Source organism: Panthera onca, chromosome B1 (genome assembly GCF_046562875.1).
Source record: "Panthera onca isolate mPanOnc1 chromosome B1, mPanOnc1 haplotype 2, whole genome shotgun sequence".
NCBI lineage: Eukaryota > Metazoa > Chordata > Mammalia > Carnivora > Felidae > Panthera > Panthera onca.
In genome coordinates, this window is record NC_138342.1 from 119,521,243 (window position 1) to 119,548,809 (window position 27,567).

At 42.5% G+C, this 27,567-nt stretch overlaps 1 protein-coding gene across 1 annotated transcript in view; it reads right to left on the reverse strand.

Moving 5' to 3' along the window:
- TBC1D9 (TBC1 domain family member 9) overlaps positions 1–27,567 on the reverse strand; it is a 114,240-nt gene that overhangs the window by 59,982 nt on the left and 26,691 nt on the right. The window contains exon 2 of the mRNA XM_060654120.3: positions 5,101–5,211. Within this exon, the coding sequence (XP_060510103.1) occupies positions 5,101–5,211 (111 nt within the window). The remainder of the gene's footprint in view (positions 1–5,100; positions 5,212–27,567) is intronic.

Sequence of the window (27,567 nt, forward strand, 5' to 3'; positions counted from 1 at the left end):
CCATAAGACTCCTTCTGCCTGGCTCTTTGTGGCTCAAGTGAAAGGCAAGTCAAACGAGTAGGATTTACCACTGCTCTTCTATAGAAAGTAGTCTACGTCAAGACTCTGACAGTAGATGCTTCCTTCAATTCAATTGACGTGTTGAAGGTTCACAAGGTGCATGGCACACAAGGTTTTGTAATGCTATGGGTTCTACAGGGCAGTGAGTTAGACTCACCCAGTTTTCTGCTGAAGCTTCTCCCTACAGCAAAGACTCAAGAAATTGAAGCAAATTAAAAAGCTCTTGACATACTGTCTCACCAATACCAACTCTGTAGTTTACAAAAAAAAACACTAAAATTACAAACCAGAAGGTCAGCATATCAGAGAAATCTGAAAGCTGGCAGCTTCCGCTCTCAAAATCCTCTCCTGAAAGGGAGCCAGCAATTTGGGTTTTAAATGGAAATCGATAAGAAGGGCTAATGGGTGAATGGGACTTTCACGGTGGTTGTCACTTCCGTGGAGTCTTCCACAAGGAAATTCTGGAGCTCTCTCTATGGGTAATCAATACATACAAAAGCTAAAACTGTTCTGGGTTTATGATAATGAGATCATACAGTTGTGACAGGCATTACTTACTGGGAAAGTGAAAGTACATCTCTTTGTGGTATAAATTATGCCATCAGCATTTACTGCCTAGTGTTCCTTAGCCTTGTTTTGGCAAATAATTCAGGAACAATTCAGCTTTGTAACTCTGGGCTCTTTCCCACATGAGCTTTCACAGAAGCATGTGCTTCGTAGAATGGCAAAGTCCCAGAAACAAACTGAAGAGTAGTAATGTCAGGTAACAGGCAAAACAAAACAAAACAAAAAAAAAAGGGTTAAGGCTGAGAGGGCAGGAAAAGAAGAGTCATGAGGCACAAACCAGCAGCTCATAGAAGTGTAAAAGCACACTGACCTGGGAAGGGCAGGCATCTAGAGCACTAGAAGGGCAGATAGGAGAGCTCTAAGGAGCTCCAGGCTCCAAAGGATCTCAAAAGCCTCTGGGCACAAGTGCTAGGCTGGAAGGTGAAAGAGAAAGTGTGAAAGTGTCCTTTGCACACACTTGTTAAGTCAAGTAGTTTAGTGGTTCTGTCTGATTTCTAATTCCCTTTCTTTTTATTTCTTCACTTGCTGGCTACAATGTCTATTTTAACAGGATTCTAGAATGTTTGCCAACCAAACGTGACACTTTCCTCACCAACCACCCCAGGGCATTCCCCACTCTACAGTAGCTATTGGGTTCTTCCCTTTTGTATTGAATAAATGGCACAGATGGCTGGAATGTTAACTTACAGGAGCCTGGGTTACACTGGTAAGTCTTCTTCAGGGTCCCAGCTTCCCTCTCCCTTTAGCCTTTATCTCCTTCCTCTTGCTCCAATCCCCACCCTTCACCCCTAGGTGGTTTTCTCCATGCCCTGCACCCTGATGCTATTCCTTCATTCACCAGAATGCATAAATGACTGATATATTCCATCATGTCTCATGGGGCTGTTTGCATCTTAACCAGAATAACTTGAAAGGGATACAACACTACAATGTTAGAATTTCAGGTACCATTAAATCCTGGAGGGAGCATGAATAGAGCACTGGAGCCTTCCGGCAGCTGGGACTCACACCCAGATCATTTCCCCTACCTATGTAAAAGGCCAGCTGAGATTCCTGTCTTTAGTTGGGCACCCTGCAATCAACTGGCAGCGTGTGGTAATGGTGCACACTGGGCTATAACTGAATATTTACTTATGTTCTCAAGAGCAGAGACCGGATCTAATTATTTCTGTATCTTTAGATCCGAGCACAGCACTTCCTACTGAGTAGAGATCAGTTCAAAGACTGAACAAAGTCAACTGAAAAAGCTCCCAATGGCCAAAGCTAGAATGATTTGAGCAACAAAATAAAGTGGTACTGGACTGCCCCAAAGCATACAATAAATATATATGATTCCATACTGATAAAAACAATTGAATAAATTAAAATTCCCCACTCCTTAAGGGTGGGCTGCGCATAGTGACTTCTTCCCTGAGAGTATACAGCATGGAGAGGAGGAAAAAATAGTAACTTAACAGTGGAGAAACCCAAAAAACACTACTTCCGCTGGGTGATCAAAGAAAACATCGTCAGTCATACATTGACAATCGGTACCCTTGCTTGACATAATGTGATAAAAATAGCACTTTATCTCTGTGATGTTCCTCAGCAAAAATCCATCACCTCAGCTTAATCATGAGAAAAACATCAAATTCCAATAGAGGGACCTTCTATAATATTCCTGACTAGTATCCTTTAAAAGTGGCAGGGTCATCAAAAACAAGGAAAGCCTGAGAAACTTCCACAGCCAAGAAGAACCTAAAGAGACATGACAACAAAATATAGTATCCTGGATAGGATCTTGGAACAGAAAAAGGACATTAAGTAAAAACTAAGGGAATCAAGCGGTGCCTGGGTGGCTCAGTCGGTTAAACGTCTGACTCGACTTCAGCTCTGGTCATGATCTCATGGTTCATAAGTCTGAGCCTTGCAATCAGCTCTGTGCTGACAGCATGGAGCCTGTTTGGGTTTCTGTCTCCCGCTCTCTCTCTCTGCCCCTCCCTCACTTGCTATGTCTCTCTCAAAAAAATAAAAATAAACTTAAAAATTTTTTTTAAAAAACTAAGGAAATCTAAATAAGCTGTGGATTTTGTTTAGTAATAGTGTATCAATATGAGCTCATTAGCTAAAACAAATGTACCATAGTAAGATGTTAATAATAAAGGAAATAATGTGTGTGAAGGGCAGATAGGTGCTTTGTGAACTATCTACTCAATTTTTCTATAAATCTAAAACTGTTCTAAAAAACAAAGTCTAATTTGAATTGAACCAGAAAAGACCCCAAATAGCCAAAGCAATCTTGAAAAAGACAACCAAAGGAGGCATCACAATCCTGGACTTCAAGCTATACTACAAAGCTGCAATCATCAAGACAGTATGGTATTGGCATAAGAACAGACACTCAGATCAATGGAACAGAATAGAGAACCCAGAAATGGACCCACAAACGTGTGGCTAACTCATCTTTGACAAAGGAGTAAAGACTATCCAATGGAATAAAGACAGTCTCTTCAGCAAGTGGTGCTGGGAAAACTGGACAGCGACATGAAGAAAAATGAACCTGGACCACTTTCATACACCATACACAAAAATAAACTCAAAGTAGATGAAAGACCTAAACATAAGACAGGAAGCCATCAAAATCCTAGTGGAGAAAGCAGGCAAAAACCTCTTTGATCTTGGCCGCAGCAATTTCTTACTCAACACGTCTCTGGAGGCAAGGGAAACAAAAGCAAAAATGAACTACTGGGACCTCATCAAAATAAAAAGCTTCTGCACAGCAAAGGAAACAATCAGCAAAACTAAAAGGCAACCTACAGAATGGGAGAGGATATTTGCAAATGACATAGCAGATAAAGGGCTAGTATCCAAAATCTATAAAGAACTTATCAAACTCAACATCCAAAAAACAAATAATCCAGTGAAGAAATGGGCAAAAGACATGAACGGACACTTCTCCAAAGAAGACATCCAGACGGCCAACTGACACATGAAAAAATGCTCAACTTCACTCATCATCAGGGAAACACAAATCAAAACCACAATGAGATACCACCTTACACCTGTCAGAATGGCTCACATTGACAACTCAGGCAACAACAGATGTTGGTGAGGATGTGGAGAAAGAGCATCTCTCTTGCATTGTTGTTGGGAATGCAAACTGGTGCAGCCACTCTGGAAGACAGTATGGAGGTTCCTCAAAAGATTAAAAGTAGAACTACCCTACAACCCAGCAGTTGCACCACTAGGTATTTATACAAGGGATACAGGTGTGTTGTTTTGAAGGGACACATGCACCCCAATGTTTATAGCAGCACTATGCACAATACCAAAGTATGGAAAGAGCCCAAATGTCCACCGACGGATGAATGGATAAAGAAGATGTGGTGTACATATACAATGGAGTATAGCTCAGCAATCAAAAAGAATGAAATCTTGCCATTTACAGCTACATGGATGGAACGGGAGGGTATTATGCTAAGCGAAATTAGTCAGAGAAAGACAAATATCATATGACTTCACTCATATGAAGACTTTAAGAGACAAAACAGATGAACATAGGGAAGGGAAACAAAAATAATATAAAAACAGGGAGGGGGACAAAACAGAAGAGACTCATAAACATGGAGAACAAACAGAGGGTTACTGGAGGGGGTGTGGGAGGGGGGATGGGCTAAATGGGTAAGGGGCACTAAGGAATCTACTCCTGAAATCATTGTTGCACAATATGCTAATTTGGATGTAAATCTAAAAATAATAACAAAATAATAAAAAAAATAAAATATAAAGTTTATTATTAATAATAATAAAAACCAAGTGGCAGTAAAAAATGAAAAGAAAAGGGTTCTGTGTCCTTGCTTTTCCTATGGTTATTTGTAAAGGCACAGGCAAACGAATAACTATAAAACCTTGGCCACTTTGGATGAAACATTCTTGTGAGAGATCCAACAATGGCAGAGCTGTTGACCACCATTTTAAACACAGGACATTATTCCAGATTATCATCAGGAAAAAGAATTGATCCCTACCCAAAGAGGAAGCACTGTGCTAGGATATGTGTGTATTACTTAGTACACTCAAGTGTTTCACATGTTTCTCTTCATTTCCCAGCTGCCTATGGAGTTAGGTTGGAGTCGTGTGACTGGTTCAAGCCAACAGAGTGTGAGTGGAGGTGGTGTGTGACACGTCTGGGCCAAGGAAGTTAAATGCAGGTGTGCCTCTACCTCCCTCTTTCCCCTTCTAAGTTGTCCTCCTATGGAGGCTTTGTGTCACTGCGAATGGAGGAGGCCACAGGATCCACACAAGACTTCACCAGAGTGAGAAAGAAACCGCTCCTGCATTAAGCCATTGAGATTTGGGGTTCATCTGCCAAAATGGCTATGGTTATTACCCTAAAATACCAAGAGACTGCATTCCCAAATAAAGGCTCCTTCCTCTCTGGCCGAAAGTTACGAATCATAAGGTTTCTTGGTATTTCTGAATATCACTACTTACCACAGGCGATGGTCCAATAGACCAAAGAGTCAGGAGTCTGGTACAGGATTCGGTAAGGAGCCACCCGGGCACTGGAGTCCAGCACGACATCAAGGGTACCCACGAGAAGGCCTGAGGGTGGAGAAGGCAGAAAAATGCTTAAGGGTTTCCCCAGGGCTTCCCCAAATTCCCAGAGGCAGTGTCAACACACCCCTTCGGCTGGACCTCCCAATGGTCTTCCTCTACAACCCTTCTCGACAAGCCCTCTCCTGTCGCACCCGGCCGTGACAAAATTTTCATCTTAAACATTCTGATGTTGGCTCTACGTGACTTATTCCAACAACACCAAGAGAAACAGCACAGGCTGGAAGGCAGTCTGCTGGTTTCAAAAGCAAGCGAAGGCTAGCAAAGCTGGTAGCTCAGTCTGCATAAGCTGGTATTCATAAATACCTATTTAAAATAAAAATAAGTAAGGTATTAAGCATTAACATGTTGGTGTCTCTGCTCTACCTACATGAGACCCAACGTGCATTATTTTCTCCCTCTCTCCACCTAAGAAACCCAGTCTTAATTTGAGTAACTTGCCAAGGCCAGGAACTAGTCATGTCTATCTGAGTTACTGTGTCAGGCTGGCCTACATATTATTTTAATCTGCCCCACTTTTCTTCATATTGGAAAAGTATAGTTCAGCTCAGCAACCATCAAATCAGTACCTACTACGTTCAAAGCAAAGTCTGTGGGCACAAAACATAATAAGATAGAGAGTCCTTAAGGTATTTATAATCTAGGAGGGAAGAAGGCCAGAGTCTTAACACTTGTTTAGGAGTGAACAAGGGCTGTGAAACAAGCATTTTCTCATTTCAGTTCCCATCGCAGTGGCAGAGTCCTTTGCCATTTGTCACATCAAACATTAAAATGATTGGAAAGGCAAAAAATGCCAGGAAGGCATCCTGGTAACATACAGTAGAATTCTGTGGGTCAGGAACCTCACTGATCTGTCCGGGCCCTGGGGGAAACTTGCCCACATCATCCAAGTCTGTCCAGGAAGCCTGAATAGCCAACACATGATTTTACCTTTTTATTTGTGAGAAATGCAAATACCCAATATGCTGCTGCTCACTTAAGAAGAGGCAGCACCTTGGGGAACCTGTGTGGCTCAGTCAGTTAAGCCTCCAACTCTTTTTTAAGTTTATTTATTTTTGAGAGCAAGAGAGAGAGCATGTGAGAGCAGGGGAGGGGCAGAGAGAGAGGGGGACAGAGGATCTGAAGCAGGCTCTGTGCTGACAACAGAGAGCCTCATTTGAGGCTTGAACTCACGAACCGTGAGATTATGACCTGAGCCGGAGTCAGAAGCTCAACTGACTGAGCCACCAGGTGCCCCAAGCACCAGACTCTTGGATTGCAGCGCGTGGGTGTGTGTGCATGTGCGTGTGTGTGTGCGTGCATTCTCTCTCGCTAGAAGTGCAAGTCTATCTTAAAACCACCATTCCTCCAAGTGTCCCCTCCAGGAAAGTGTGCCTTGTTTATCTACCCTAAGCTGGGATTAGGCACCAAACGTTTTCTCCACTATTCTAAAATAACATGGACACACACACAAACTCCACAAAGTCAAATAAACTAGATCCCTTACTTGGCAAGATGACTCCAAAATATCCCTATAAAGTAAATGCCCATAATTATTCCAAGGTCAGATGGAAATCAGCACACAGCAGGACTTGGACTCAGAAGAATCAACTAGAAACTCTGACTAGTTTTCATCATAAGGCAAGGCATTTTATTTTCAATGGCTTGGTTTTCTCAATGATACAATGAAGACAATATCACAACTACAAGATTGCTCTGGTAATAAGACAAAATATAATAGGATTTAGGGGCAAGAGGCAGAATAGAATAAGGGCTTAAGAAACCTAGTCTAGAACTTGCCAAGACATTCCTTTGTTTAATTCGACTTATCCTTAGATGGCATGTTTACTGAAAATGGTTTGGAGTAGCACTGATGGTGGTCAAGGCTTAGAGAGGGAGGCTAAAGGTCCAGGCTCCCTTGCTCTGCTACTGTTGAAAATAAGTAGCCTCCCAGAAGCATGAACCTGACCCATAGCAGGCTTTGCATAAACTTCTGTGGAATCTGAACCAGAAGTTCTTCTGAAACCGTCACCACCAGTATGTCTTGATGTGTTGTCTTCTATTAATGTCTTGAGGTTCGGTTCCGACCATATCGAATACTTTGATGTGCACCATACCACTGAAATTCACTTCCTTCTGCTCTGGCAGCCTGGGGTCATGGACAGGGCCACTGTGCAGTCACCCAGTGTTCAGAAGAGCTTAGCTCTGACCCTGACTCTGTTATAGCCAGTTCCGTGGTGTGAACATGCCATAACTTCTCGTTGTTTTGACTGCCTCCGTTGTAAAGTGATCATACTAGCACTTGCTTTCCTGCCCCAGGGTTATTAGTCAAGAGGCCTATGGGAGATTAACCGTAGGCAAGTCCTATAGTTGTCCTTGGTCTTTGTCCAAGGACAGGAACCTGTTTAGGCTCACTCCAAACCACAGTGACCATAGCCACCTAAACACACCAGGAAAAACAATCCTTCACTAGAGTGGAAATTAATTCATTTGTTTGATCTGGACTGTATAACATACATTAAAAATAAAATCCCGAGAGCCTGTAGTTTTCCACAGGGTAAATTTCCACATAATGCCACACATGTGTTGCATTTTTGTTTTCTTTAATATGACATGGATTTACTGCGAAGAGCTCTAATTACTTTTCAATTATCTGCAGATGGAAGGGTATATTGATAGGAAAAGCAGAAAAGAACGCCAGCTAAACTGGATTCCCTTCGATGTGAACCAGAAATACAAATACATCGCTCATAACTGAGTGTTTGTAATACTTTACTTTTCTTGAATCTAAAAGAAATGAAATTCCCCCAATACTGGAAATGTCACCTACGTTGGTTCTAAAGAACACACACTTCAGTCTGGGGTTAGGGAATTCAGTCAAGGATTAGCCTTGGTTTAATGAGCCCCTAAAAGAGTGTCATCACAGATAAAGATTCTTCCAAGGGCAAGCATACCTCACTGAGCAGAGCAGCCAACAGAGACAGTCCTGGTTCTGGAATTCTTCAGTCTTGGCCCTGCCATCACCCAACTCTCACACCCAGCCCCCCCGAGCCTCAGTTTCCCCATCCTTAATGTCTCACTAGACTTTTATATTCTGTAACACACAGGAAAGAAGGTCTCTGTAAAGGTTCAACCTGATCCACTCATCTTCACCACCACAAATATCTCCGATTAAAATTCATCTGCAATATCCATTACTCTAATTAACAAAACCTCTAGTGTCACTCAGAGATAAAGAAAACCAAGTTGTTTAAAGAAGATTCTCCAGGGTGAGGGCTTCTGATTAGATGCCAGCTCACCAACACTGAGTGTGCACTCACGACTGGCACCAACCAGTTGTGACAAACTCCCACCAGGGGCACTTGGGTGGCTCAGTTGGTTGAGCATCCAACTTCGGCTCAGGTCATGATCTCGCAGCCTGTGAGTTCAAGCCCCACATCGGGCTCTGTGCTGACAGCTCGGAGCCTGGAGCCTGCTTCAGATTCTGTGTCTCCCTCTCTCTCTGCCCCTCCTCTGCTCATGCTCAGTCTATCTCTCTCAAAAATGAGTAAATGTAAAAAAAAATTAAAAAAAAAAACCTGGCACCACTAAGACTTAGATGAAAACTAATAGGTACCTACATACCTACCATATGGTTCATGCTGAAATATTTTATTTTTTAAAGTTTTATTTATTTAAGTAATCTCTACACCCCCTGTGGGGCTCGAACTCATGACCCCAAGATCAAGAGTCATATGCTCTTCTGACTGAGCTAGCCAGGGGCCCCATGCTGAAATATTTTAAAAGTTAACTGCAGACAGTATAATATGGTAATACTCACATTAGGCACATATACAATCAGAAAACTGCCGTGAAAATTCTGTGAAAATTTAAGGTACCGGATATCCAGACAGAAAGCAATACTGTGAATTGAGGCATGCAGTTGGCCAGTTGAATCAATAAATACACTCTTCCACATTAAGAGTTGAATCAATAAATACACTCTTCCACTCTATCACTTTGTAACACTGACTAGAATTTGCCGTCTATTTGGAATGTTGTGCTTGCCTGTCAATTCTTACCTCCCACCACCTCAAATGACAAACTCCCAATTATTTAACGCCACCTCTTTCTATCCCTCATCCCCCTCCAAGTTCTGTTTCTGTAGTACCTATTGAATTTATTTAAAATTACTTGCACATTTTGCCTTGTTCTACTTTTCCTCCTCTTTCCAGACAGAGCCCCTTACGGTGGAATCTAACAGACTCTTTCTGACTCCTAGGTCCTGAACTTTGCTTGAAGCACAGTAAGCCCTGAATACACATTTGATGAATGGATGAGTTAGGTATTTTTAAAAAACCTGAACAGTAATTTATTGCTGTGCTGCCTAAACCCTACTGATATACAGTCAAGACTCTGGGAGAGGGAAAACATTCCTCCTATACCCACTATCCATGCAGAATACTAGGAGATGGGAAATCTTATCTAGAGAATCCAACCCCCCCCCCCACACACACACACTCAAAATCCGCCCCCCCCCCAACCAACCCAGCAATCAGGATTTTCTTAGAAGTCGTATTATTCATACCTCCGAAATGGCTGTCAAAATACTGAACCTTTTATCATTTCCCACACAAAGCATTGTTTTAGCAGCTGTTCTAGTCAACTATTTCTGGTGTTAAACAATCATTGATCGCCTGAGATAACTAAATCAAATTATGGCCCTCAAAATAACTCTTCCCCACATCTACCTATTTATATTAGTTCAGGGCATCTCATAACATAAAAATGCTGGTTTCAAGGGGATTCAGAAAACACAACAAAATTGGTATATTTAGGTTTCCCATCTGGCTGTGGGCACTGGAGGGTGTGTGACACACACAGTCATCGCTTGCCCTGCTTCTGTGCCCGGAGAGTGCCGGACATGTAGGAATGTGGCCATGACAACAATCAATCATCTCCTGATGATCTTGGAATAACAATGTTAAAATGGACAGGATCTTAAAGCTTATTCAGTCTCCCTCTATCCCCTTAGCCATACAGACAGTCAGAAGTCTACAAAGATCATGGCAGCAGAAAACTCAGGGGCATGGGCTCCTGGTGCAGAAACAATAATAGTACCTTCTCAGAGAGTGCCCCATATGCCCTAAGCACTATTTGTTAATGAAATATTTCAAAACCACAGAAGAGTACAGGAAATTACAAATGCATGCACCACTACTCTGACTTTAACATTTGTCCTTATCTTCTTTTTTTTTTTTTTAATGTTTATTTATTTTTGAGAGAGAGAGACACAGAGCATGAACAGGGGAGGGGCAGAGAGAGAGGGAGACACAATCCGAAGCAAGCTCCAGGCTCTGAGCTGTCAGCACAGAGCCCGATGCAGGGCTCAAACCCACGAACCACGAGATCATGACCTGAGCTGAAGTCGGACACTTAACCGACTGAGCCACCCAGGCACCCCTTCTTCTCATTTTTTTAAACAGAGAAAATGTAACACAGACAGCAAAGGTCTCTTTTGTGCCTCCTTGATCCTACTTCCCTCTCTCCTTCACCACTGTCAAGTTGTTTTGTATTCTTCCCACCCAGGTCCTTACACTTTTATTGTCCCAAGTGTATGTACATGAATGTACATTTAACACTGATATGCATTTTACTTTTTATATTAATGATAAAGAGTAGATACTGTTTGGCAACCTATTGTTTTCACTCAATAATATGATTATAAAATTTACCCAGGTTATACTTGTAAATCCAATTCATCCATTTTAAATGTTGTGTAATATTCACTGTATAAGTAAACTGTAAGTTACTCTTTCTCCTAATAAAGGACATTTGGGTTTATTTCCAATTTTTTCCCCTATAACAGACATTGCAATAATTTTTTTTTGTATATGATGCTTTAAGCATGTGAAAACATTTTAGAATGGAATTCTTGGGTCATAGGGTAAGTGTACCTTTAAACCTTACTAAATATTGCAAAATTGCTGTCCAAACTGATTGCCAATTTACTCTTACAAGGAAAGCAAGAGAATGTGTTTCTCCATAATGGCCCCAACACTTGGTATTATCAGTTGTTTTTTTAAAATTTTCATCAGTCTCAAGGCTGAGAAATAGTACCCATTTGTTGTTTAAAACATTTTTTTAAATGTTTATTTATTGAGGTGAGGGGGGGAGCGAGGGCTCTTGAGCGGGAGAGCAGCATTGAGATAGAATCCCAAGCAGGCTCACTGCTGTCAGCATGGAGCCCGATGCAGGGCTCAATCTCACAAACCAGAAGATCATGACCTGAACCAAAATCAAGAGTTGGAGGATTAACTGACTGAGCCACTCAGGCGCCCCCATTTGTTGTTCAAGTTTGCATTTTTCTGATTACCGATCAGTTTGAGTATCTTTGCCTCTTTATTGACCATTCTGGTGTCCTGTTCTGTAAGCTATTTGCTTTTCCCACTGAGCTGAACTTTGCTGGAGACCCAGTTCAGAAATTCACAGCTTACCATTTTGAGGCTTCCACTAATATATACGCTGATCGATTCATTTCACCAAATACACACTGATCTCCCTAAAGCCTGAGAGGCAGTACACTTGGACTTACTTCTTCATATATATATTCCATATAAATGGAGAAAGTGAGATCACATTTGCAAACCTCTTTGCATCACTCCCATGGAAAGTTTCCGTAGGTCACAGGTTCCCACCTCTTCCTATCAGCTGCTCCCAAGGCATTATTGGTATATCCCCTGTAAGTCTCAGTACTTATAGAGGGTACATGATATTAGGCAGAAAGTAATTAGACAGTAACACCCAGAAGCAGCTGCTGACAGTTATAAACTCCAGCCACACCATAGTTTTTTACAAGTCTCCTAATGAATCTTGCTTGTAGTTTCCTCCCACTGTGAGCTCCTTGAGGGCAGGCACAGCCTTGTTGATCTTGAATTCCCGAAGCCTACAGTAAGTCCTGATATAATAAGTTCTGGCCAACTGGCCTTAAATAATTAAAACTGCCTAAGAATCATTCACCAAAAGGAGACCAACACTTGAGAGAAGGTTGGAAAATCTCACCTCAGAGAGTGTGAGGCAATACCGATCAAGCTCCCAGTTAAGCTTTGTATCATGGGAGATCAACTTCTCTAATTTCTGAAGTAATTGGTCACTTTTTAATGAATATTGAGATTTATCTGGCACTACGATGGACCAAAAGCAGAGATATTTAGGGAAAGCACAAGTCTTCCTACTCTCTTCCTTTGCAAAGGAAACCGATCCAGAGACTGGCAGTTGTTGCCAAAAAACCAAGAAATTATCCCGAACTTTAACCAGTGTAAACTCTTGCATCCACCCACAGACTGGTAAACAATTGGTTTGCACCCCACCCTGGCCAGGGGACCAGGTAAGAGATTAGGAACACTGGTGTGCGCACAGCCGTGCAGGGGGGATGCTGGCATTGGCAGGTGAGGGGTCAGCTCCGTGGTTATAAATACACCCAAGTTCATAGTGTCACCATGAACAATGAGAAGGTACACACGGGCTCCTGCAGACCAGCTACAGTATCTCTGAGAGACATGCGAACCACGTCTGTGTTCTGTAAGGAGCTGAGGGACACAGGTCTGTTGGGAGAGATGGCTGGGGCTGGATATGGAGGCAAGGAGTTTTCTCAGTTTTATAACCTCAAAGAGTATAAAAGGCGTTCTCAAGTATGGATCCTAGTGGCTAAAAGGGAGAGACCATTCTCAATGCTGGGATTCTACCTTCAGTGCAGAACAGTCTGGGCATGTTTTTATTTTCTAGTAGTGCGTATTTTCTAACCCTTCTAGCAGGGTTAGGTAAAAATGGTTTCTCAACCCAGTTCAGACCACTGTTGTTGGTTTGAAAAGGCCACCCACAACTCTTTCAACTTCAACAGCCGTCTCTCATGACACCATCCCAGCCACACATGCATCATGGCTGTCTTTCGACAATGCCTCTCTCTTGAGGGGAGAGAGAGCCCATCTTACACACACACCACACTCACACACATACTCACACGGGGGTTTGTCACCACTTGTGGAAAGACGGAAGTAATGAGAAGCCTGGTGGTCCAGGAAATATACTGCCGGCTCTGTCAATTAGGAGAGTACTTCTCAAACTATTTGTGGTCAAGAATCGGTCTGTTTTTAGTCTCCAATCTGTTATGGACTGATATTTTTGTAAGATATGGTGTGTGTGAAATACTAAAACATAGCTGCAGAATATGAAAGAAGACACAAACAAGCCTCCGATTTTTTAATAATTTAATTCAACAACTTGCTCTGGGTTTCTAAATGCTTAATTTCAATTTCTGTTCTTTAGCTCAAGGCAGTGGTAACAAACAGGTTGCAAACCAGTACCTAAAATGGCGCTAAATTCAGGAAAATAAGGCTTGAGGGCAGTAATTTTCTCAGGACTATGTTTGTTAGAATCATGCGTATACTTTTAAAGAGCACATTCGAATTCTACGGTATACATTTTCATTTGGGAAATTAAAATAATTGTTTACCCACCGCAAACTAAAACGAAACTCAACAAAAATCCTTTCTCAACTGAAGGCAAGAATACATGAATGGGGCAGGCATGAGGTTTTCATCGTGTATTCATCCCAAGGGCACCGGTTTGAAGCATGGAAAATCTGCACTCCTGCATTCGAGGAATCGTAGGAGACCCTGACACAACTCTTACCAAGGAGGAGGAGGCTTAGGGGGCAGAAAGACAAAGCTCAGAGAGGCAGAGCACTCCCTCTGTAGTACAGCAAAGGAATTCGGGATTGCAAGGTCTTTGACATTCATGTCCATGTAAGTAAAGTAGTCCCCCTTATCCTGTGGTTTCATTTGCCTTGGTTTCAGTTACCCCCAGTCAACTGCCTTCGGAAGCAGATGACCTCCTTCTGACCATAGGTCATCAGTAGCCTAATGATACGTCTCAATGCCTGTGTCTTCCACGTCATTTCACCTGGTCACACAGGCATCGCATCATCACACATATCCCAGGGAGAAGGTGAGTGCAGCACCATAACGTATCTTAAGTGAGAGAGAAACCACATTCACACCCCTTCTATTACAGGATATGGTTATAATTGTTCTATTTTACTGGTAGTAATTGTTGCTGATTTCTCACTGTGCCTAATTTATAAATTAAACTTTATCACAGGTATGTATGTGCAGGAAAAAACAGTATACATGGGGTTCAGCACCGTCCGCAGTATGAGGCATCCACTGAGGGTCTTAGAATGTGTATGCCCCAGACAAGGGGAAAACTACTGCACACAGAAAGTTAGGGCTCAAAGGGAGAGAAAGAAGCCATGACATTCACATTTTCCATCACGGAAGATAATGCACAAGCTGCCTTACGCCTGAAGTAACTGCAGAAAACTGAAGTCTGAAGAGCATTTCCTCAGCAGAGACTTGGTTATATAGTCAGGTAGTACGTGCCCTTCAAATCTACCAAGCGCCCTTGAAGGCCACGTCTTCCAGGACCTGCTCCATTTCACCCTGTAGGCCCGTCTCTTAAAGTCACATGCACCTCCTCCTACAAAAAGGGCAGTTGGGATTGATTTTCCCTTCTCTTTGGGGCCATGTCTGAGAAGGAATCATTAAACTATTTTAATATATCACCTAGCACACCAGTTAGGACCAGCTACATAATTTGCAGGGCTCTCTGGTGGAAGGGGGCGGGAATGCCAAGTCCACTTGCTCAAAAGGTCTTAAGGGGTGCCTGGGTGGCTCAGTCAGTTGAGCATCTGACCCTCAATTTTGGCTCAGGTCATGATTGCTGGGTCGTGGGAGAGAGCCCCAAATCAGGCTCAATGCTGACTGTGCAGAGCCTGCTGGGGATTCTCTCTCCCTCTCTCTCTCTGCCCCTCCCCGTCTCTGTCTCCCTCTCAAAATAAATAAATTAACCTAAAAAATCTTAAGAATTTCAAGACAACTAGTAGAACATTAATCCAAGCCTGGAACCCTTTTAGATGCAGGTTCCTGTGCAACAGCACAGGCCACACGCCCTGGAGGCTGGCCCTGACCCCCGCAATGTGTGGTGATCTCATCCCTATGGACAAGTCTGTTATTCTCAGACTTTTACCAGGGACTCAGGTTTGCTCTGATACAGACATATGAGGACAAAGAACTGACTTTATTCAGAAAATACTCTAGGCACCTGTGTGCTCTGATTCCTCAAACGAGCCCTCAACCCAGGAAGAGGAAGGTAGATGCATTTTTGTTACATTTACAGCTGCTTTCATATATGCCAGAGGAAGGTGTCTTCATTCTAATCTGGTCTGTAGAGGCAGGTATGAAAACCTGAACCTGATGGCTCAGGGCTGGCCAACGTCAGCCTGCAGAGTGAAGACAGAGGGGCCTTTTTGGTGCTGGTGGGAGCAGTTCATCACTGTGAAGCCCACAGTCCCTAAGAGATAAGCCACCTCAATGACCTTGGGGAAACCTGGGGGTGATGCCCCTCAGACATCTTCTACTGGATGGGCCACATACTGCCCCAAGTCCACTGCCAACCCTTCTTCTAGTTCATGAGACCCCCCTTCTCCACAATGAAGTAAATCATGAAATAGGGGCAATTATGAATTTTAAATTACATTTAGGTAATGACCTAGTATGTCTAAAGAAATCATAGTACATCTACGCAGTGATAGACATTTTTTTAATTATTATTATTTGAGAGAGAGAGAGAGAGACTGCGTGAGTGAGGGAGAGAGGTAGAGGGAGAGAGAGAGAGAATCTTAAGCAGATTCCATGCTCAGCATGGAGCCCGACTGAGGGTTCAATCCCACGACACTGGGATCATGACCTGAGCTTAAATCAAGAATTGGACGTTCAACTGACTGAGCCACCCAGGTGCCCCATAGACATTTAAAATCATGCCCTCAAGTGATTATTTAATGACCTGGTGAAACCTATCGAGTATGTTATATGAAGAGCACAAAACTATAATTTTTGTCCCATATGATTCCCAGCAAAATATAACATTACCATATTATAAAACATAACATGCATTATTTTTAAAGACTAAAATTAACATGTTGGTGAGTAAAATAATTTTCCTTGTTTCTGTATTCTTCTGTGTTTCCAAAAGTTTCTCAAATGTACATTCAATACTTTTATGATGTAAAAAATTTTTTATCTCAATTACTTCCAACCTTCTACTCTGGGCATTTTTACTCAGAGGTAATAGCGTTAAGTAAATACGTGGTTACTGTGTTTATAACAAAGCTGCTACTTCATTTCATAAAGCCACAGGTTAGTAATTTTGTTGCCAGAATGCAATAGGACAGGTAGCGGCAATATCTAAATGAGTGGCATCCTCAAAAACACACTTTGATCAAGAGGGGCCTGGCCTTTATCTTTCAGAAAATTTTTTAAAGTTCCTTTTTCCCCTCTAGTATATGAAGTGCATCAATACTGTAAATAACTCAATTGTAGGGACTGCGTGTTTAACAAGTAGCTTATGTCAGGAGTTTATATTCCCCAAATAAAAACTACAGACATTAAATGAATGAAATTAGTTTCACTACTTTCATTACGGAGTCTTCCTTATGACTGTAAATACCCACAGTTGGGTTGTATGTAAGCCTTTGGTTATATATAAGCAAGGCAAAGAAAGAGGCTATCTCTACATCGGAAATGTCTGGAATAGGATGTACATTAAACTGTTAATAATGGTTACTTCTGGGAAATGACATTGATATGGCGAGACACCCCACAGGGAAGCAATCAGACTCTTTTGACTATTAACTGTGTCTTTAGAAGTAATTTTTATGCTCTTGGAACTCTATAAACCTGTACTCTTGTTCATGGATTCTAATAAGGAAATGATACAAGAACTAATAAAGTTACAACAAAATATCACAACGAATATCCTGCTCTAAGATATTATACAAGACGAAACTATGTAACCAATCCGCTCCTGCTACTTTCTGCAATGGACTCTTGGCTACCCTAAGAATTAGTCACTCTTGGCATGCCAGGCATGGGGGTAAAGAACAAGACTGCCACAAGACAAGGCTGTCTTTCACCAGGGACTCTGGTTGATGCTAACACACAGGACTCAAAGGTAGCCTAGAGTAAAAAATGAGGCAGGCAATCACAACCTCTTCAAGGGAGTGTGAGCTGAGAAACGCCAAGAGAAAAGCCAAGTAGCTACAGAAGTGGAAGATGAAAGGATTTCATGAAAAGAGTATGTAGCACACAAGCCAGATGACAGGAAAGCGGAAAGACCGAGGTAAAGAAAAGATGTAAAGCAGAGGTCAAGAGAGCCAGCCGTGGGCAAGAAGAGAGAAGAGGAGAAGGCAGAGGAGCAGCACGGGATCCCTGGCAGCGGGGAGGGGAGGAGCCGAGCCACTTCCCCCACTGCCCTTGGCTTCCTGTCAGCTCCCCAAGCCTGGTTCCGGTTCCTGCGTGTCCTGGCTACGAACACCAGGTACTAGAGGTAACCTGAGTTCCTTGCAACCCAAATAGCCCAACGAAAACCCTAGCTAACCTTGCTCATCTAAGATGAACTGAGGAAACATTCCCTTCTCCTACAGCAAGACAAGTGCTATGTAACAAAGTATTAAGGCAGCAACGGCCAAGTAATAACATGCTTTCCAGCCCTGCATCCCCAAATTCCAAAACAGATAAAAATAGCAGCTATGCAACTGTAATTAAAACAATCATGCTGCCTACAGCGGGGAGACCCAGGAGCAGCCCAGCTTCGTGAGTGGGAATTTGGTCTGACTGTATCACCTTGAAGGCACGCACCTCCACTTGCCTTCCCTCCTCAGAAGAATTACAGTCCTAGCTCAGCCTTAACGCACCTGAATAAGACTAAGGGATATTTCACAGAGCAAAGCTAATCTGTGACACATGCAGTGAGAGCGACTTTCACCTAAGGCCCAGATAAAGCTTTAAAGAGAAAACTGAGCTGGAAGGACCTGAAAATAAAAGAGACTATCCCGGCACCAACAACTGGAGAAAGTAAACAAGGCAGAAATGACCAAATATGGTGTGGCTTTGCAAAGCCAGGTGTCGAGCAGCAAGTAACACCCTTATTTTGTCAAGTTGCCCGTTATAACACCATGTCCTTTCCTTTTAGTTTTATTTTTTATTTTTGAGAGAGTATCAAGTGGGGGGAGGAGCAGACAGAGAGGGGGACAGACCCAAAGTGGGCTCTGCACTGACAGCAGCAAGCCGATGTGGGGCTTGAACCCACAAACTGCAAGGTGGTGACCGAGCCAAAGTCAGATGCTCAACCGACTGCACCACCCAGGCGCCCCTGTGTTTTTCAGTATATACGAAAGACCTGCATATACAGATGAGTCCCTTCAGGTCATGATCTCATGGTCTGTGGGTTCGAGCCCCACGTCGGGCTCCATGCTGACAGCTCAGAGCCTGCTTGGGATTCTCTCTCTCTCTCTCTCTCTCTCTCCCTCTCTCTCTGCCCCTCCCCTCTCGTGTTGTCTCTGTCTCTCTCAAAATAAATAAATAAATAAATAAATAAATAAATAAATAAATAAATTTTTAATAAAAATAAATTATCAGTTATAAAATAACAATATTTGAGATGCTTCTTCAAATTTCAGCAGTCTTCTTTTTCGTAGCTACCACACAAACGATTCAAGAATGCCAGTGGTTGTTCTCTGATGGCTAATTCACCATCCCTTATCTTTTTAGATATGACTTCCCTATGCCCATTGTGACAATGGATGACTCTCAAATTCATCTCCCAACAGCGTGTCAGCTGTAATCGCTAGTGCAGGGACAGTCCCGGGCACGATACGCTGAAGCAAATGCTCTGCTGAGAAGCTCGGGCACAGTGAGGCATCACATCCCAGCCCTTCCTGGCTGCCGAACTGTTCCGCCACTGGTTGAGGGCCAAGGCCTCTGAAATCTAGAACACAGACGAGGAAAACAGAGGCTTTCCACAGCTCAGTCACATCGTGAAGATTATGCACTTGGGAGAGGCGTGTTTCGTGCACTCACGGTTTCCACTGGGTGCAACACAGTGCCATCTAGGAGAGACAGAGAGCAGGGTTCTGGGTTCCCAGGTCCCCACTCCTTAATTCTCTGTCTCCTAGGCCACGAGATGGTGACAAGTGTTTGCTGTTGCTGTTGTTTGTGGGGTTTTTTGCTTTTTTGCATTTTCAGAGTTTTACTGAATATACAGAAAGGCCATTCTCTTGAGGGTTTTTTGGAAGACACATCATACCACTGGAGTTTGGTGTTGAAATACACTTTCAGCATTGGAGAGGCATATGGATTCCTCAGCCCTTAGTGGAGCTGAGTGGGGTCTTCCCGTGTGTAACCTGCAAATACCACCATTTTCAAAGTGTGCTATGATACGAAAATAGGTGAAAAGCTCTGTATTAGATGAAACAAAGTACACAAGGCTTACACTACAAAATTCCTATACATTTAATCTCAGTGCATACTGACATCATTCAATTGAGCTAATAGTTTGCAGTTTTTCCCACAGTTTGCCTGTAAAGTTGTACCAAACATGCTTTAGTTTACTTAAATGCAATATATGTATTTTTCTTTTTATAAGAAAAATACACCGAAATTTGTACATTGGGAAGTGACTCACGTGACATTTGCCTGATCTTTGTCTCTTTTTTTAAAAAAATTTTTTAATTTTAATGTTTATTCATTTTGAGAGACAGAGAGACAGAGCGTGAGCAGGGGAGGGTCAGACAGAGAGGGGGACAAAGAATCCGAAGCAGGCTCCAGGCTCTGAGCTGTCAGCACAGAGCAGGAAGCAGGGCTCAAACCCGTGAACCGTGAGATCATGACCTGAGCTAAAGTCTGATGCTTAACCGACTGAGCCACCCAAGTGCCCTGATCTTTGCTTCTCTTTACGCTAGTTCTTGGGAAATTTTTATTAGGACCAAAAAAAAAAAAACAACCTTTTTGTAAAACTGTTGGTATCTCCGATCCTTTTCTTACTCTTCTGAATGGACCCTCAGGAAAAGTGAGCCGGGGTCACCCCATATAACTGATGCCCAGGTCTCAGGCCTCCTGCCCTCCTAGCCGGAGAGTCCAATGAATAAATAACCAGTTTGATGGAATACTTTCACATGAGCAAGCCAGACGATTAGGAAATTACCAACATGCCCCTTTCAAATAATTTTCAAAAAGATCATCAGGAAAGCCCCTTAGAAAAACTCAGTTCTTTTAACTTAAATCTTGGAGAGTACCCAGGAATCCAAGGGAAAGATTTAGATATTTGTACTGGCCTACTTCCTTGATGGAATAGGAATGTTTCTGACATGGCAAGGCCCACCCCGTGTTGTGCAAAGTAATCACACGCAGTGGATTCAAGTTCCCACCTCCCCACTCAGGAGCTGTGTGGCTTGAGAAAGGTCACTTAGCCTCTCCGAGCCATAGTTTCCTGCTACTATGTCAGAGATAATTTGTCTCCCAGGGTTGTTGGGAAAAATCAGATGACATACTGTGTATGGAAGTGCTTCATAAATTGCAGAGTATCTTGCATTTTGTTATCTAGATTTTTTTGAAATAATATTTAATTTTAGGGCAAGAGAGAAGCTTTTAGTCATACATTTCCATCTTCTTGTATTACAGAGAGGGAGACTGAGCACTAGACAAAAAAGTGCTTGCCAAGGTTATGTTTTGAATCTTAATAAGTAGTCACCATGGTCATTACTGTCTAGTAAAGGTGAAGAACCTGTCAGAATGGCTAAAATTAACAACACAAGAAACAACAGATGTTAGCGAGGAGGCAGAGAAAGGGGAACCTTCTTACACTGCTGGTGGGAATGCAAACTGGTGCAGCCACTCTAAGAAACAGTATGGAGGTTCCTCAGAAAGTTGAAAATAGAAGTATTCTATGACCCAGCAATTGCACTACCAGGTATTTACCCAAAAGATACAAAAATACTGATTCGAAGGGGCACATGTTTACAGCAGCACTATCAACAATAGCCAAATTATGGAAAGATCCCAAATGTCCATCAATGAATGAAGATGTGGTACCCAATGGAATATTACCCAACCATCAAAAAGAATGAAATCTTGCCGTCTACAACAACGTCGATGTAATTGGAGTGTATTATGTTAAGTGAAATAAGTCAGTCAAGAAGGACAAATATCACATGATTTCACTCATATGTCAAATTTAAGAAACAAAACAGATGAACATAGAGGAAAGGAAAAATAGGGAGGGAGACAAACCATGAGTCTCTTAACAATAGAGAACAAACTGAGGGTTGATGGAGGGAGGTGGGGGGGATGGGCTAGATGGGTGATGGGCATTAAGGAGGACACTTGTGCTGAGCACTGGGTGCTGTACCTAAGTGGTGAATCACTAAATTCTACTCCTGAAACCAATATTACACTACATGTTAATGAACTCAAATTTACATACAAACTTAAAATTAGTTAATTAAATTTAATATAAATTAAAAAACAGAAAAGGTGAAGGAATAAATATGGTCTCAGTCCTGGAGATGTGGGTTTTCATCCTTATCCTCATGAAACAGACACTGAGCAACTGTGGGAAGCACAACTTTTCTGGGCATTGGAAATATAATCTCTGCTGTCTTAGAGGAAAATAGGATCTGGCTGCCAAGACAGGAGCAGCCCATGCAAACAATAACTATCAAAATGACAATTTGCTCAGTTAGTTCAAGGATACGTATAATAGATGCCATCGGGGCGATTGCCCAGGGCGGGGGTGCTCATGCAGGAGACAGTTTTGAACAGTGTCCTGGAGTTGGGCTTTGGTAGAAGGAAGGACTTAAGAGCAGTGAGATAAAAATTGTTAAGCAAAGTAGACCTTGAAAGTTCACATCATAAGAAAAGAATTTTTCATGGGGTGCCTGGGTGGCTCAGTGGGTTGAGCATCCGACGTCAGCTCAGGTCATCATCTCATGGTTTTTGAGTTTGAGCTCCATGTTGGACACACTGCCATCAGCGCAAAGCCCACTTCAATCCTCTGTTCCCATCTCTCTCTGCCCTCCCCTGCTTGTGCTCGCTCGCTCAAAAATAAACATTAAAAAAAATTTTTTTTTAATATCTTGTAATTGTGTGGAAGATGTTGACTTATTGCGGTGATCAGACCGCAACATATACAAATATCGAATCGTTATGTTGTATATTCGAAACTAATATAATGTTCTATGTCGATTATATCTTAAATAAATAAATACATAAATAAGCGGCCAGCTAGCCAGCATGGAGAACCTGCATGGAATCCTAGTTTGACTAAATCCTAGGGTCAGGATGGATGCGAGGCATATAATTTGTAAAAATCACAATTTATTTACCCAGACGGTGAACATAATAGTGTCTTTCTCACAGGGCTGCGGTAAGGGTTAAAGGACATAATGCGTAAGAAACACACAGCAGCTGGCACTTTGTTAAGTGTTCAATAACAGGACCTACTGCAGTTGCTGAAGTGTGTGCTAAGGTAGCCCAGCCAACAGGGAAGGCATGTGGCACGCTTGGGGAGAGGCCATAAGGTTTGGAATAGAGAGGCCAGATTGTGGTTGGGGAGCCCTGCGCTGCACCATTTGGACTTTATTTTACCCAGGACGGTTTCTGAGCTGGAGTTACAACTGTTGTTTAGAAGTCCCTCTGAGGGCAGTGTACAGCAGTTGAGAAAGGGGGAACAGAAGCCAGAAGACAAATTAGGAAACTTTTTATGAGGGGATTTATCAAGCCCCCTTCTTTTATATCAATAACTTTCCTTATATACAGAATCACCTCTTTAATCCTTTTGAACCCCTAGCAAGTCTTATCCCCATTTCACAGAAGAGGAAATGGAGGCTCAGAGAGATCAAGAGACAGAGCCAAGATCTGTTAACTGTTCAAGTGAGTCCATTGTGCTGCTTCCCCTGCACAGGTTAACAAGGGCCATGGACTGCCCTGTGCAGCAAGGGAAAGCCAATAGCACTCCATTACTTGGACGATAATACTGGCCACCGCGGGGAAGGTGGTAAATTCTCAGCTGTTTTTATTTCCATCAGGGGCAACACTTCTTAACCCACTCTCTCCCAGGGGGGCTAGCCTTTGAAGAGCTGGTTTCCAAGGTGACCCATAGGTTTCCAACGCTAGTGGCAAGTTTGGCCCTCACAAGTTTAGTATTTTCTGTTTTCTCTCCAGAAGGGAAGATGGACCCTTGTAGCAGGGCCCTACACCAGCTCCTCGTGTGTGTAACTGGAGGGGAGCCACCGTGGTCCCATCAGCAAACACAGCTCCTTTTCTGGTTCCTAGAAGGTGCTTTCTGTCTGGAATGCATGTCCTCACTATAGCTCAGCCAGCCTTCAAAGGAAGTTTCCAGAATTTCCCTGGCACCTAACTAGCAACAAGTAACTAGACCCAACGGGTGGGGAAGACTCTAGAGATCCTAAGGGTCTGGGGAACACAGTCCACATAAACAGAAGCCTATTGATACTCTCGTTGGAAAAATGAAATGAAAATTGCTATCTATGCCAGGCATATGTATATTACTCCAATGAACCCCTGAAACAACCAAATATCACCAATAATGGCTAATGGTGGTGACCATATGCCAGCTGCTGTCCTAATTACTTCATGCATTTTCTAGTTTAATTACCTCAGAACATCCTATGCCATGTATGTATGTATATCTTTAAAAAAAAATTTTTTTTTTGCGCTTATTTATTATTGAGAGAGCAAGACAGAGCATGAGCATGGGAGGGGCAGAGAGAGGAGGAGGCACAGAATTTGAAGCAGGCTTCAGGCTCCAAGCTGTCAGCACAGAGCCTGACACGGGGCTCGAACCTGCCAACTGCGAGATCATGGCCCGAGCTGAAGTTGGACGCCCAACCGACTGAGCCACCCAGGCGTCCCTTATGTATGTATATCTTTATGTGTCATCTCTTTCTGATGGATGAAAACAGTGCGGCTCACAAAAACTGAAGCAACTTGCCCAGTGGGCATACAGCTTAGGTGACAGCTCCAGTCACTGGTCCTCGGGCAGGAGGACTCCAAAGCTTGTGGTAGTTATACTGCATCAGCTTCTAGAATTTCTTTAAGGGAGTTGAGGATGCTCAGAAGGAAATAGTACAAATAAAAAGGGTAATAATAACTTTCTCTAGCTTCTAGAAAACTCAACCTTGTCTCAGTCCTTACGTACTTTAGATCCTATAGCATCCTTACCATTTCCATTATTTTCTTAACTGACCATCTATAAAAACTGTGGTATTCTCCTTAACCCCCACTTGTGTAACTGTCAGAAATTTTCATATATAAAGATGATTCACAGTCAAGATGAACTACAACAGGCATTGTCTTGGAAACTGTGAGCCAGCTTAGAGAACTGGTTAGCCTGTTACTGGCCCTGAGTTAGCTTCCAAGCCTGTGAGCCTGCAGTACTCCTTCCTCTCTCTCCATCTTCCTAAATCCCAGAGTGGAGGAACATGGAACACTGGTACTTGGTTGCAGTCTCTGTGTTGTGACAAGGAGTACCTGAGGAACCCTCATCTTCCTGCTGGTTCTATTTTTTTTTTTTAATTTTTTTTTTAACGTTTTATTTATTTTTGAGACAGAGACAGAGCATGAATGGGGGAGGGGCAGAGAGAGAGGGAGACACAGAATCGGAAGCAGGCTCCAGGCTCTGAGCCATCAGCCCAGAGTCCGACGCGGGGCTCGAACTCATGGACCGCGAGATCGTGACCTGAGCTGAAGTCGGCCGCTTAACCGACTGAGCCACCCAGGCGCCCCTCTGCTGGTTCTATTAATACCCAGATCATTTTGACTCAGTGCTTAGAATTATTCTCCAGTGGCTGAATGCCTATCTTGGTGTCTTGCCCAATATCTCCATTCCCTTACTACACAGCCTTCCTACTTGCTAACACCTGCTCATTCTCTGCCTAGGTCTTAACCAACCGCCTTTTGCTGAGACTTTCTCAGAAACATGCCTTGCCTCAGTGGTCCCAAATGTCTAGCTCCATTTTCTCAGGGCTGGCCTGTTCTGTCACCAACCCAGGATTTATCCCTCCCTGCCTGGATTCCCACAGGGCTTGTTTTTCAATCAATGGAAGTAATAACTGATGCTCAATCCACAGAAGCAGGGGACCTCTGGGGGATGAGAAAAAGTTTACTCAGGCCAAGTTTAGCAATCAGAACAGCTCCAAATGACATGAAATCAAGGAAAGTATTATAATATTACATGGGCATATGAACCAATTACTGTTTGCCGAAGTGATCACAAATGCCGTGACTAAAACACGTATTTGGTCATTTGAGAAGTTCCATTGATCACTGATCATTTTCAACTCTACTCATTTCCTATAAAATACACAAATCCTCAGAAATATAGGAACAGTGGAACTATAAACTGCATCGAGTGTGTTTACTGAAATCCTTTCCATTAACCTTTCCACCTGGTTCTACGAACAGATAAATCACTATCATAATAAAGCCAAAGCTATAAATATTTTTACTCAGTCTGAACTTAGGTCAGACTAAGCATGCCACAAACAGATCATTCATTTATCAATTCAATCATTCATTCACCCAGCAAACGTTTACACACTGACTTACCAGATGTCTGGTATGGGGCTATCATGGCAAGGCTATACTGCTCTTAACTAAGCCCTTGGTTAGTGGGGACTAACTAATGTGGTAAAAAATAACACTATGATTCTGGTCTAGTGATAATTCTTATAGGTGATGCCACTGTAAACCTTTCAGTCTCCAGCTATTATTAAAACAATTAAATGACTATTCTCTGTTCCATGCTGCTGTTATTTATTTGGTGGTTTTCTTTTCTTTTTTTTTTTTTTTACTATTACTTTGAAAAGACTCTCATCACCATTTTGTCTGAAATGTCATTCTCATCCTCTCCAAGGTGTGCCTCTGAATCCCATTCTTCCCTTCTCTCCTTCTTTCCTTCTCACAGCATTGGATTTCGCCAGCAATTCTCCTCCCTGTTCATTGAATTATGGCTAATTACTCTCTGGGCTCTCTCTTATCATCTTTCATGCCTCCCCTCATCCCTGCTTTCCTTTCTCCTCTTTATTTCTTTCAACTTCCTTTGGGAGGGGGTGAGCTTTCCTTTTTTTCTTAGACCATCAAATTAGATTGCATGATGGAAAGCACAGTACCTACTCATTAGAGTCCTTTCCAGTGAGAAAGGCCTTGCTGTGTCTGAGTGATTATGGTATCTTGAATTACGAAGTCTAATATGTCCTAGTAATTACCCCTTATATGCTGTGCACTCTCAGCTCTTCTTCTCAAGACCCTGGGTGACTGACATAAATAAAAGGATGTCCATGTGCCACAACTTAATCATCATGGCCTTCCTGCAAAGACTTACTGTGAAGAAGGCATCACCAACAGACCCAGCCTCAAACTAACTGATTTATATCATTACGTCCCAATCTTTGACAGCTTCCTTCCAATCTGGACAGGCTTTCAGAATTATTGAAATGAGAACATTTTAACATACAGGCTCCACAAAAATGTCAAATTTAATGATCGAAATGCTGTCTTTCACCTGTACAGGCAACATTACTTTCTGAAAAAAATTTAAGATAATAAAAGTCACCAAAATAGCAAGTGATGTTATATCTGTGAAATACGACCAAACAGGCCCGATTAATGCAAGGTCACTGTGCAGTTTCCAGGGTCAGCTGGCCATTTCTGCTCTACCCTTCTCTCTTACCACTCTCTCAAAAAGTGCTAAGAAAAAGAAACAGGATACAGGCTAAGGAGGGAGTGGGTCTATCACTGGTTCAATAGTCAACTGAAATATCCTTGTCCAGCTTCAGCTCCCTGAAGCTCTGCAACAGACAGGAATGACATAAGAAGTGCCACAGGAAGTGCCATCGTCACCTGGCTCTGATGTAGCCCAGAAAGGTGACCGAATCAGCCCTGGTGAGCACATATTTTTGAAGGTCTTTCAAAACTCCCTTTGAGTTTGGGAGTAGGAAGCCTTTCTAACTATGATTCACAATCCAGAGACCATTTTTTAAAAAACCCCAAATTCTTACACGGCAAAAATACCCTAAGTTAAGTCAAAAGACAGACAGAAAAAAAAAAAAGATGCAACTCAGATCACAAAGAGCCCACGTCCTTACTATATAAATAGTTCCTAAATGTCGGTAAGAAAAAGAGCAGCCGCCCAATAGAAAGCGAGCGAAGAACAATAACAGACAGTTTATAGAAGAGGAACTAGAAATAGGTTATAAATATATGAAAAATGTTCAACATCACTTATAGGAGAAATGCAAATCAAAAACATACTGAGATACTATTTTCATTTATCAGAATGGCAAGAATCCAAAGTTTGGTAACACATTCTCTTTATAACAAGACTGGGAAAACAGTCACTCTTCATACACTGCTTAGGAGAGTGTGACTCAGTAAAACCCCAAGGGAGTGTGATTTGGCAACACGTATCACA